General features: G+C 33.9%; 1 protein-coding gene across 3 annotated transcripts in view; it reads right to left on the bottom strand.

Moving 5' to 3' along the window:
* RB1 (RB transcriptional corepressor 1) overlaps positions 1-14,268 on the bottom strand; it is a 179,483-nt gene that overhangs the window by 88,376 nt on the left and 76,839 nt on the right. For all 3 annotated transcript variants that reach the window (XM_045475948.1, XM_045475970.1, XM_045475959.1), the window contains 5 exons: positions 9,907-10,023; positions 8,606-8,662; positions 8,245-8,276; positions 8,085-8,161; positions 6,759-6,955 (listed from right to left, as the gene is read on the bottom strand). In XM_045475948.1, coding sequence (XP_045331904.1) covers positions 6,759-6,955; positions 8,085-8,161; positions 8,245-8,276; positions 8,606-8,662; positions 9,907-10,023 — 480 coding nt within the window. The remainder of the gene's footprint in view (positions 1-6,758; positions 6,956-8,084; positions 8,162-8,244; positions 8,277-8,605; positions 8,663-9,906; positions 10,024-14,268) is intronic.

A 14,268-nucleotide genomic window follows, 5' to 3' on the forward strand; every position in this document is an offset into this window, starting at 1 on the left:
TGGTTTCAATTGCCCAGTCAACTGCAGCATAGAAGCAGAAGATTCTCCTTGTAGGGTACGATTGGACAGTCAGTAGGAGCCTAAATTCACCTCACTTCATTTCATCACATAGGCATTTTATCATCTCACATCATCACAAGAATAAGGGTGACTATAATACAATAAAATACTTTGAGACAGACCACACAAATTTTAGAGTATATTGTTACAATTGTTCTATTTTATTTTTGTTGTTGTTAATCTCTTACTATGCCAACTAATAATAAATTAACTTTATCACAGGTATATATGTATAGGAAAAACAGTACATAATACTATTCATGGTTTCAGGCATCCACTGGGGGTCTTGGAACACATCCTCTGTGGATAAGAAGGAACTATTGTACTACATTCTCTCTTTAGGTGATCTTATCCATTCTCCAAACTTTAGTTACTTGGTAAAAACATACAGATTAACAGCTTCAGAGCCAGAGAGACTTGCGTTCAAACCACAGCTCTGCATTTAACTTGTGTGGTCTAGGACAAGTTATTGAAGTTCTCTAAGCATTAATTTATTCATTTAGAATACTACATCAAAAATCATCATAAAAATTAAATATTAAAAGAACTACTCACAGGGCATCTAGGTGGCTCAGTTGGTTGGGTGTCAAACTCTTGGTTTAGGCTCAAGTTATGATCACACAGTTCGTGGGTTTGAGCCCGTGTCTGGCTCTGCACCATCAGTGTGGAGCCTGCTTGGGATTCTCTCTCTTTGCCCCTCCCCCTCACATGCCTGTGCACACGTGCTCTCTCTCAAAACATAAACATTAAAAAAATAATAGAACTACTCATCACAGTGTCTAGCACAAGATCAACTGTCAATAAAGGGTAGAAACTGTTGTTATTATATATGTGTCAGCAGCTCTCAGGTTCATATTCCTAGCTTAGATTTCTTTCCTAAGCTCCAGACATACATAACCAACTGCTACTGGACACATCTACTTGAATGACCTACAATCACTTCAAACTCAACATAATCAAATGAAATTCATCTTTCCAAGGAAATTTCATCCAATCCCAGGTATCTTAGTGAAAGACACTACCTACATTTCATCATTAGTTGACCCCTCTCTATCCTTCACTCCCACTTATTAAATTGCACATGCATAATATGATGTCAGATACTGTTCTGAGTGCTTTATATACAGTAACACAATTAACATGAGACATGCACAGGTAATAAGATATAAAGTTTATAAATGACTAATAAGTAGTGTAAATAGACACTGTAAGGCTGTAAAGGAGGAAGAATGACTACAGACTAGGATGATCATGAAAAACAAAGTGGAAGTAGAACTAAAACTCCGGTAAATCAAAAGGCAGGGGAAAGTATTTTAAATTGGGCCTATGAAGTGAATGAAGACTCAGGGATAGGCAGAAACAAACATGGTTGTGTGAGTTATAGTAAAAGAAAAGTCTAAATGGATCAGAGAATACAAGGGAGACATTCTCAAACATTTTGGACTCACAACACTTTTACATTCTTAAAATTACTCAGGATTATTCAAGACCCAAAAAACTTTGTTCATGTGGGCTTTATCTCTCAATATTTACTGTATTAGTAATTTTTAAGTAAAATTAAGTTTAATTTAAAACAGAAAATTTCTAAGAATGTGATTTAAAGAACCAAAATTAACCATTGTATGTTAATATATGTTAAATAATATGTTAATATTTTATAAACTCATTATATGTTAAGCATAAATAGCCATATTTTTCAAAAAAAAAATTAGTGAGCACACTGGCACTGTTTTATAATCTTGTAAATCTCTGGTTTCCTAGAAGAGACCTGAATTCTCATAACTGTCTCTATATCTACTTTGTTGCACTAACAACAAGGTACTGGTTGCTTGCATAAGAAAACCTGGCCTCACACAATAGGTAGTTGGAAAAAGGAGTGTTTTAATAGAGTTTTCAGATAATAATGGATATATTTCTTTGATACTACCCTAAAACTTGGCAAGCTATAGTTCCTTAAAGGTTAATTGCAATATGGAATTGGGAACAACATCAATAAACAAAAATAAACTTTTCATATTCTGAGACCTTAAAATCTGTTGGTCTGGGGCACCTAGGTGGTTCAGTTAGTTAAGTGTCCGACTCTTGGTTTTGGCCAAGGTCATGATCTAACAGTTGGTGAGATCGAGCCCCAAGTCAGGCTCCATGCTGACAGCATGGAACCTGCTTGGGATTTTCTACCTCTCTCTCTGCCCTTCACTGAATTATGGAGATCTTACAAATGTTGACAAATCTCCTTATACGATATCAAGCCACATTTATTAATGTACCACTGATTTCATCAGAAGTCTTTGAATGCTTATAGTGGATACAAGCTTAACAAAATTCTTTTTTTTTTTTTTTAATTTTTTTTTCAAAGTTTATTTATTTTTGGGACAGAGAAAGACAGAGCATGAACAGGGGAGGGGCAGAGAGAGAGGGAGACACAGAATCGGAAACAGGCTCCAGGCTCTGAGCCATCAGCCCAGAGCCTGACGCGGGGCTCGAACTCACGGACCGCAAGATCATGACCTGGCTGAAGTCGGACGCCTAACCGACTGCGCCACCCAGGCGCCCCAACCTTAACAAAATTCTAATTTTCACTTGAAAACTCAAAATTCACCATTGGCAATATTTATTGTCAGTTGTTTTGAACCATGTGTGCGTGAAAATGGAGATTCAATAAAATTAATACTTCTTACTGGTTCATCAATGACATTCTTAAATAAAACTGACTGTTCTGTTTTGTATTTTAATTGAGAGTTTGTGGTGGTAAAGAATACAATGACTACTCGCCAGTTGGATGCTGATCTAATACCTACAAAGGTGCCAACACTCTTAAGTCACTGATATAAATGTCAATAGAGTAAAAAAGAGAAGTAACATCTGAATAGCAACATAAAAATACTTTTTATCTTGCAGATTCCCTAAAATGGTTTGAGGGACACCAGGGAGTGTAAGACCATACTCTGAACTGCTGATACAAGAAAAAAAGGAGACAAAGCTTCCAAAAGAGAACCTTGAGGGATCAAAGAGTTGACCTAAATAAAGTTCCCATTCTAAAAACTTGCATCCGGGGCGCCTGGGTGACTCAGCTGAGCATCTGACTTCAGCTCAGGTCATGATCTCGCAGTTCATGAGTTCAAGCCCCGTGTCAGTCTCTGGTGCTGACAGCTCAGAGCCTGGAGCCTGCTTCAGATTCTGTGTCCCCCTTTCTCTCTGCCCCACCCCTGCTTGTGCTCTGTCTCTGTCTTTCAAAAATGCATAAACATTAAAAAAAATTTAAAAACCTCCACCTGATTCCTTTGACCCTCTTCACATGCTGGGTAATTTTCAAGTTGTATCCTGGATGTCATAAATGTTAAGTTGTAAAGATTCTGGATTCTGTCGTTTTTCGCTCAAATGAGTACTGTTTTCTTTTGTTTTTAAGCAGACAATTATTTTTGCTGAACTTGAACTATAAACTGTTTATTTGGGCATTAGCACCTGTCTCACTTCAGATCCTTTGTCTTTCATTAAGCTGCTTTGAATCTATTACACTGCAATAACTTAGGTCTCAGACAGAGATGTGGGTAGAAAGAATCTGGGTACTCTTTCTCTGGCTCTTTCCTTTGCAAAATCTGTCCATTCTATTCAGTAGCCAAGGTTTCCCCAGCTTCAGTTTTCTAGTTTCCCTGGCCTGAAAGCCTGCAGTTTTCCCACTGGCACCCCCGCCCCACCCCATCCTATTATAACTTCTCACCTAAAAAGCTTCCTTCCCAGCTCAGGGGTCCCCTTCATGCCTAAAGAGTCTGTCTACTCTTCCTGTCCAGGGGTTTCAGGCAGTTGCTTTTTGGATTACATAGAGGTTTTACAGCTTTTTTGAGGGGAGTCATATGGTAGTCTTTTCCTCCATCATTACCAGATATACAGATCCCTCACAGAAGGTTTTTGTTTAGTTAGCATTATGAGATTTGGTTTTTTATGTTTATTTCTTCTGAGAGAGAGAAAAAAAAGGGAAGGGGAGGGAGGGAGAGGGAGGAACAGAGAGAGAGAGAGAGAGAGAGAGAGAGAGAGAGAGAGAGAGAAAGAGAGAGAAAGAATATCCCAACCAGGCTCCACACTCAGCATGGAGCCTAACGCAGGGCTCGATTGCATGACCATGAGATCATGACCTGAGCTGAAATCAAAAGTCAGAACTTAACAGACTGAGTCACCCAGGCACCCTGAAATTTGCATCTTAAAATGATTTCTCTAGTTGCTGCCAGAGAAATAGTCTTAAGGAAGTTAGAGATACAAGGAGATCAACAGAAAGAGTCCACAATATCCCCAGAAAGAAAGACCACTTAGAAAATAAAATACCCAATGTACTTTGGTTTATAAAGATTTTATTGAGAGAAATCTGATGAATTTTGAATACACTAAAAGAAAGATATCCAAATCTCACCTCATCATCTACTGGCATTATAAACTGCTTAAGTGAGTTAAAAGGCTTAAACATCTGGAAGTCATTTAATCTAACTCTTAGGTATGGTTTGTTCTAAATTGCCTCTAATTTCTTTAAATTTCCATAGAACAAAAGTTCACTACGTTTTCCAATAGACTTTTTAGCATTTTATACTTATATATTACCTGTTAAACTCTCTGGTATCGAAACAAAGAAAGGTGTGCTTTTTCCTTATTCTATTCTTGATTTATTAAATCTCAAGACTGTGTAGCAAAGATGCTAAGACTTTTCCCCATGCAACCATTAAAAATCCAAGGATGTTCTTTCTTTCATTAAATTATTGGAAGGAAAAGTAAGTAGTACCTCACTTGATGTTTCCCTGGGTAAACAACATTGTTTGAATCTACAGTTTAATGAAAAAATTGTATTGTGATACAGAATCAAAAAATTATTAAAGTTTTCTCTCTTGATCTGGGTGTTGGCAACATGGGTGTATTCAATTTGTGAAAAATTCATCAAACTATAAACTTGTTATATATACTTTTCTGCATATATATGATACTTCAATTTAAAAAAAAAAAACAATCTGCGAAAGCTGAGATATATCTATGGTATGTACCTTCTCTAAAATGTCAATTATTCTCATGGGAAAAATTCACAGTATTCTATTTGTGTAGTGTGACTTATCTTCACAGTTACCCTATTCCCTTATCAAAAAGGTAAACATTTTAGAAGTAAAATATGTGACATATTAAATATTAAATATTTGACATATTAAAAATATATGACAATAAAAATCATCTGTAACTTCATCCCCTACCAATACCAACTGCATTTAGAATTTAAATTTAGAGGCTTATGACCTCCCTATCATTGTATTAATATATGATACCCTTTTCTAGGCTTTGGACATATCACTTTTTCTCCAAAATTTCTCAAAAATAAGGAACATTGTTTAGAATCCTAGAACACCAGTAACTGAACTAAACAGGCTTGAACACAAGCAATTTATAAACAGTAAATGTCTACTACTTCCTCCATAAGTTTCAGAGCCCATGTCTTTTCTGTATCTTCACAATGTCTACCCCAATGCAAGGCATGTTGCAGACGTGTACTGATGGAAAAAAAAAAAAACTAATTCTTTAAAAGAAATGACAACAGTCACTTTCATATGATACAGTAATGTTTTGATTTCAATGTCTAGAAGGAGAGGGCATATCAATCTCTGAAAAGTACTCTTTATGAATTTCTTTACCTATTTATTCATTTTTGCCATTCTCATTTAATCCCCCAGAAATCCCCTAGGTTCTCCTAACTACTCCTGATCTTATAAAGTGGAAGCTCCTGTATAATGGGGTTACTAAATTCAACTATAGCAATGCAACAGCTTTCTATCTACTTGGCTTACTTCTCTCCTGTTCTATCTACTCTGTCCCTACAGCAATGCAAGAAAACACTAAGACATAAGTTATCTCTTAGCCATTAAACTTTTAAAACATCAAAAAATTTAAACTAAGGCTTACCTGCATAGATTAGAATTCTAGTGTAACTAAAGTCAAAGTTTTCATTGCCATTTCTATATACTAGCATAAATGAAAAGTTACATGCTTAGCATGAAACAAACTTTCAAAAGAAACCAACCCCATATTAATCTACAAATCTGGTGAGTCACAAAGTATTACCCAACTATGGAGATTTAAAAAGCATAACACAGAAGAAATTCAAATAAGTATCTTACTATTGCCATCTTTATGAAACAAAAGCCTCATCAATAGCTTATATGCTATAAATAAAATACCTAGAGAATATGATTTGTGCTCCTACAATGCTATAAACAATAACTGTAATCAAACAATACTATAGGGTTTTGGACTATCTTTAATGATAGAACAAAAAAAAAAAAAATCCAAGTAAATTCAACCAGAAAACTATACTTTTAAATCATTTAAATAGCATAATCTTAATTTTTACCTTTTTTTAGAATTTAAGAGCATTTAAATTTTCAAATATGCCATCTCTAAATATACTGCTCAAAATACTTTATTCTGCTTTGCTTTAAAGTACCATGTTTTAATTAAAGCTATTCCTAAATAAATCATTGTACCAGATGGTCTAGGGAGCCCAAGTAAAAGAGAAAACTCCATGCTAATATTCCACTTGATTCTTGGGATATACACTGAATTACAGTGTTCATTAAATTGCATTTGCTCGAGGTAAATTTTAACAAATAGTTCTAACAGATAACTGTTATCCATTTGCATATTAATATTTTTAATTGTTTTAGCTAGTTACTTACAGAGAGCCATGCAAGGGATTCCATGATTCGATGTTCACATCGCTCTAAATGTTTTATCATTTCTCTGGTCAAGTTGGCTTCTGCTTTGATAAAACTTTCAATCACTTTGTAAAAATCAAAGGCTTTTAAATTAAGTACATTCAGAATCCATGGGAAGGACAAATCTGTTCCAGTATCAAGATTCTGAGATGTACTTCCTAAAAATGAAAGAAAAAGTGTAACTTAGGTATGAAATGTTAAGCCTTGAATTATGTATTTTTAGCTTGGAAGGTTTTATCAAACAAAAACTTAAAACACAGCAGAAAAGCTACACAAAAATTTCTATTTAGAGCAGATTTGTTTTTCATTTTGTTTAATTTAAGTAGCCTCCATGCCCAACATGGGGCTTGATTTCACGACCATGAAATTGAGAGCTGTGTGCTGCACAGACTGAGCCAGTCAGGTGCTCCTAGAGCAAAACTTTTATTGTGGAGTCCAAGGACCCAAAAGAAATAGGCTTCTAAATTTTGAGTGTATGTCCACACATGTTTTTCCTAAATAGAGGGCTTATGCTTCTATCAGATTTTCAAAGATTTAAATACCCTACCCTTATATCAGGAACAAGTATAATATCTAACCAGCAATGCATTAGCATATCCATTTTAACAACCTCAATAATCCCTGATGTTGGGAGGGAAGGATTCTTTAAAATTTTGCTAATTTGGTTAGAAAACAGCAACTCTTTTAAATGTGCATTTTCTGGTTATTAATGAGGATTCAGTTTTCCACATATGTTTAGCAGTTTTAAGTTTCTCTTTCATTGTGTATTTGTATCCTAGGTAAATTTTCTTTTGTTTTCACAAACAAGGCTTCTTAATATCTACAATATTATTTGCAAAACAATACATGTCTAAAATTGTATCGTTTAAAAAACACCATCAGTGGCTTCTGTTCTATTTATCTGGTGAACCATAGCTCCAATCTTTGGTCTCATTGCCATAAAGTCTATAGCAGTGTTTCTGTACAGGGAAATGCTACTTTTTGTACTCCTTGGAAATTCACAATCTCCTGTCTTGAAAGGGATTTCAAAGGTTCATTTCCTAGATTCAGGATAGCCCAGAATAAGAGCCTAGTGAAATACTATTCCCAAAATGACCTGAAATAATTAAGATAATAACACATTTAAATGATTTATAGTGACTACTTATATTCTTCAGTATATACTGATCTAACATATGCATATCATCCCCTTAACTCCACTCCCCCCAAAAAAACACACCACACCTTAGGTAAGTTTTTTAAACTTTAAACTGAACTAAAATGTTTATTGACTAAAATTTAACTTACTGCTATATGTAGCCATTACAACCTCAAGAGCGCATGCCAACAAAGACATATGAAAGATGTTGTCATTCAGGAGTTTACTAAAGAAAAGAAAAAAGAATGATTTTGAAACATTTACTTTTATAAAAAGAAGAAATTGTTTCATTAAAACTAAAGAATTTACCTAAAATTTTGAATGGATAATCGTTCTTCTTCCTAAAACAGATATAAAAAATGTTTAGTTAATGTCTTTTTTATGTCAGCATTAAATTTTCTTTCCATTATGTTCTTTTTTTTTTTTTTTTTTTAATTTTTTTTTCAATGTTTATTTATTTTTGGGACAGAGAGAGACAGAGCATGAATGGGGGAGGGGCAGAGAAAGAGGGAGACACAGATCGGAAACAGGCTCCAGGCTCTGAGCCATCAGCCCAGAGCCCGACGCGGGGCTCGAACTCACGGACCGCGAGATCGTGACCTGGCTGAAGTCGGACGCTTAACCGACTGCGCCACCCAGGCGCCCCTCCATTATGTTCTTTTTAACTTACTGATTTAAGCATAGATTCCATTACTCGGTAATATAATCGGACTCCAAGTTTGTATCTCTAGAAAGAAAAAAAATTAGATTCCACTACTTTAAAAATCATAATTATTAATTTTAAAGAAGTTTTCTCTTGAAACATATCTCTGATACTTCTTAGGAAACTGAATACCAAGAGACCACAAAAACTAGCTTGTCTAAAACTTAAGACTTCAGTATAAAATGTTTAAATTCCCAATAAATTATCAAGAGGGAAGGTCCAGTACTTGGTTTTCCTTCATTTCCACTTCAGTCCATATCAATCGATACACACAGACACACAGACACACACACACACACACACACACACACACACACACACTATATACATGGTGCTAGGGTTAACTCTTTTATATACTAATGTAATGCTTCTTGTGGCCTAGGTTACGTATTTTCCCATTAGCTCTCCAGGATTGAGAATAGTCTGTCCATAAAACTGGAAAAGGCAATAATCTGACCTAACTGATGTTACCCGCAAAAAGTTTTAACCAAATAAATAGTTCCTATTAGTTCGAAGAATAACAAAATTTTAGATATACACACACAAACCATATTCCTTCATTCAAATTATAAGCATAAATTTCATATATAACCAAAAAGACTTATAAATACAATTATTTAAAACACTATTAGCATCCAAATATAACCTCACTACACTGAAATAAATGTATACAGATTATAGTTTTCAAACATATTTTTATGTTACCTCACTATTTCCACACAATGAAGCAGAGCAAATACAGAAACCCAAATCTCAAAGAAGTTTAATGGCAGTTCATAAATGGCAGAACCAGATATAAACCCAGGGTTCTGATTCAGAGCCCATATCTTTACCCAATGTACTGGTTTTAGATATTCTGAAATAATAATAGTAGTAAAATGATATCACTACCACCGATAAATAGCAGGTATAATATGATCCCATTCAGAGAAGTATATGCATTCACGAATATTCATATATGTATAAGCCAAAGACTATACACCAAAAATTTAATAGTATCAAAGATTTTAATTTTTTCTACTGACTTTTTTAAAAATTTCTACAATTTGTCTAAAAACTTCTACATGTTCACACTTTTAGTTTCTGTAATAGTGTAAGGGGCATTTTCTTATAAAATTTTCCATAAGCAGCAGCATACACAGGCAGGTAAGATACAGAATCTACCAATATAAGACAAATATTATTGTAATATTTTCACAATTTGGAAAGACATTATATTTGAAGTTATTTCTATTATAGTGACACCAATCGAAATGAACTCAAGTTACCTGTGATCCAATTTCCATACATCCCTGTCCCACAGCTTTAGCAAATTTCTCTTTAAAGATGCATCCAATATCCTTCACTCTTTTCAGGATACTTTCCTTTGGATTCACTGTGCAGTTCTTTAAACAGGAAAAACTTAAGTCAATGTTGAGGATACTATTCAATCATAATTAACATGTCTGTCCTATAATATACAACTTTTCACTTTCGATTTTTTACACTATGGAAATCCTTCCATAAAAACTAGGTAAACACAACTACTGAAAATAAAAGGATCATAAAGAATTTCATTTTAGGATGTTAGTAACCAAAAAACACTAAAGCACAAATAAAAAACCCTACTATCTAAATTTTCTGCTGCTATGTTAAAGAAGAGATTTGGTAGCCCCTCCATCCATCAAAAAAGAGCCTCAAAGACATTACAAACTGATACCATGAAAATACAAAGGATCATAAGTGACTACTAAGAACAATTATACACCAACAACTGGAAAACCTAAAAGAAAAAGAAAACTTCTTAGAAACATACAAACTACCAAATCTGAACCATGAAGAAACATAAAACCTGATCAATCAAGAAACAAAAGTAATAATCAAGAAACAGAAGTCAAGATCCAGACAGCTTCACAGGTGAATTTTATCAAACATCCAAAAAAGAATTAATACCAAAACTTCTCACACCCTTCCAAAAAATAGAAGAAATAACACTTCCAAACACATTTTACAAGGCCAGCATTACCCTGACACCAAAACCAGACAAGGATACCACATGAAAACAAAATTATAGGCCAATATCCCTGATGAATGTAAATGCAAAAATCCACACACAACAAATGATTAGGAAGCCAAATTAAACAATATGTTAAAGGATCATATACCACAATCAAGTGATATTTATTCCAGAGATGCTAGGATGGCTCCACATTCACAAATCAATCGATATGATACATTAACACAACGAAGGATAAAAATCATACAATCTCAATAGATGCAGAAAATTCTTGACAAAATTCAACATCCATTTACAATAAAAACTCTCAACAAAGCAAGTAGAGAGAGAACATACTTCAATATAATAAAAGCCATTTATGACAAGCCCACAGCTAACATCATATTCAGTGGCGAAAAGCTGACAGATTTTCCTGTAAGATCAGAAACAAAGACGCTCACTCTCCTCCCACTTTTATTTAACATAGTATTGAAAGTCTTAGCCAGAGCAAATTGGCAAGAAAAAGAAATAACAGGCATCCAAACTGGAAAAGAAGTAAAACTGTGTCTATTGACACATGACACATTATATATAAAAAACCCTAAAGACTCCATCAAATCATTGTTAGAATAAACAAATTTAGTAAAGTTGCAGGATACAATATCAATGGACAGAAATCAGGTGTGTTTCTATGCACTAATAATGTACTAACAGAAAGAGAAATTAATAAAAAATCCCATTTACAATTGCATCAAAAAGAATAAATTACCTAGAAAAGAAAATGAAGAAGACAAAAATAAATGCAAAGATACCCCATGTTCATGGGCTGGAAGGATTAATATTGTTAAAATGTCCATACTACCCAAAGCAATCTACAGATTCAATGCAATCCCTATCAAAATTCCAATGGCTTTTCCACAGAAATAAGTGATCCAAAAGTTTGTACCCATCAACAAAAGATTCAAGTAATCTTGAGAAAGAACAAAGAAAAATCACACTACCTGATTTCAAACTGTATTACAAAGCTATAGTAATCAAAACAGTATGTTATTAGCACAAAACAGACATGCAGAGCAGTGGAACAGAATAGAGCCCATAAATAAACTCATGCATACAATTAATCTGTGACAAAGGAAGCAAAAATATACAATGGGGAAAAGACGGTCTCTTCAATAAACAGTGCTGGGGAAACTAGACAGCCACAGGAAAAAGAATAAAACTTGCCAACAATACAAAAAATTAACTCGAAGTGGATTAAAGACCTAAATATAAGACACGATACCATAAAACTCCTAGAAGAAAACATAGGAGATAAACTCCTTGACATTAGTCCACAAAACAAAAAGGAAACCAATCTACCGAATGAGAGAAATATTGGCAAATCATATATTTAGCAAGGGGTTAATATTCAAAATATATAAATAACTCATACAAGTCAACAAATAGTCTGATTTTTAAAAAAAGGCAGGCCTGAATAGACACTCTTCCAAAGAAGACATACAGATAGCCAATCAACACATGAAAAGAAGTTCACCATCACTAATCATCATGGAAAGGCAAATCAAAACCACAATGAGATATCAGCTTATACCTGTCAGAATGGCTACAATTATAAAGACCAGAAATAACAAACATTGACAACGATGTGGAGAAAAGGGAGCCCCATGTACTGTGGGAATGTAAATTGGTACAGCTACCATGGAAAAGAGTATGGAAGTTCCTCAGAAAATTAAAAATAGAACCATTATATGATCTATCAATTCCACTTCTGGTATTTATCTGAAGGAAACAAAAACGCTAACTCAAAGAGATCTGTATCCATCTTCACTGCAGCATTATTTACAGTAGAAAAGACATGGAAACAACCTAATTGTCCATGACTAATGAATGGATAATATATATATGTATGTACGTATGCACGTGTATAAAATGGAATGTTATCCATCCACAAAAAATGAAATCTTCCATCTGTGACATGTATGGAACTTGAGGGCATTATGCCAAGTGAAATAAGTCAGACTGAGAAAGACAAATACTGTAAGAACTCATTTATATGTGGACTCTGGAAAAAAAAAAAAAAAAGACAAACACAAAAAATCAAGCTAGATACAAAAAACAAATTGGTATTGCCCGAGTAGGGGTTGGAGGTGGGCAAAATGGGTGAAAGCTATAAGAAGTTACAAACCTTCAGTTATAAAATAAATAAGTCATGAGGATGTAATATACAGCATGGTGACTATAGATAATAATACTGTAAGGTATAATTGGAAAGTTGCTAAGAGCATAAATCTTAAAAGTCCTTATCACAAGAAAACAAAAATTTCTAATTTCTTTCTAATTTCTAATGTATGATGACATGCAAACCAGACTTACTGTGATCATTTTGCAATATATACAAATATTTAATCATTATGTTACATACTTGAAACAAAATGTTATATATATATCAATTATACTCCAACAAAAATAAACTAAAAATGAAACAATTATAATACGACTACTAAAATAAAAAGACTCTCATGTACTCTCATAAATTATCTTCAATTAAGAGTTAAATTGGGATGTATATTACCCTAAAAATACAAATAATAAAATTAAAACTATGATTTGAGTTTGGTATCATTTCCTAATTAAAAACTGTGCTAAGAGTTAAGTATTATTAAATCATTTCACTACCTTTTCAAAACACATAATAGAGAAATGGTTACAAAAGAAGTTTCAATACATGCATCATATGGGGTGGGGCTCTATTTAGTAATTAAAATTTATCACAAGATGATTACTAAAATGCATATCATGATACATTAAAATATTCTGTAATTCATATTGTAATCTATTAAAACATATCAAAAACTTGATTCCCTTCAGCTATAACCAAAGAGTGACTATATTCTTACAATCTTTATGGGTCAAATACATTCAAAATACTATAAATTAGAAAATAAACTTTTGGCCTCAGCAATCACACAACAAAAAGAAATAAAAGGCATCCAAAGTGGCAAGGAAGAAGTCAAACTTTCACTATTTGCAGATGACATGATACTCTATGTAGAAAACCTGAAAGATTCTGCCAAAAAATTACCAGAATACACAAATTCAGCAAAGTAGCAGGATATAAAATCAATGTGTAGAAATCTGTTGCATTTTTATACAGCAATAACGAAGCAGCAGAAAAAGAAATCAAGGAATCAATCCCATTTGCAACTGCACCAAAAACAGTAAGATTCCTAGGAATAAACCTAACTAAAGAGGTGAAAGATCTATACTCTGAAAACTATAGAACACTTATGAAAGAAACAGAAGATGATACAAAGAAGTGGAAAAGCATTCCATGCTCATGGATTAGAACGAACATTGTTAAAATGTCTATACTACAGAAACCAATCTACACATTTAATGCAATCCCTATAAAAATACCACCAGAGGGGCGCCTGGGTGGCTCAGTCAGTTAAGTGTCCAACTTCAGCTCAGGTCATGATCTCACACTCCGTGAGTTCAAGCCCCGCGTCGGGCTCTGTGCTGAGAGCTCAGAGCCTGGAGCCTGCTTCAGATTCTGTGTCTCCCCCTCTCTCTCTGCCCCTCCCCTGTTCATGCTCTGTCTCTGTCTCAAAAGTAAAACTAAAAACATTAAAAAAAAAAATTAAAAAAAAAATAC

Source organism: Leopardus geoffroyi, chromosome A1, assembly GCF_018350155.1.
Source record: "Leopardus geoffroyi isolate Oge1 chromosome A1, O.geoffroyi_Oge1_pat1.0, whole genome shotgun sequence".
Lineage (NCBI taxonomy): Eukaryota > Metazoa > Chordata > Mammalia > Carnivora > Felidae > Leopardus > Leopardus geoffroyi.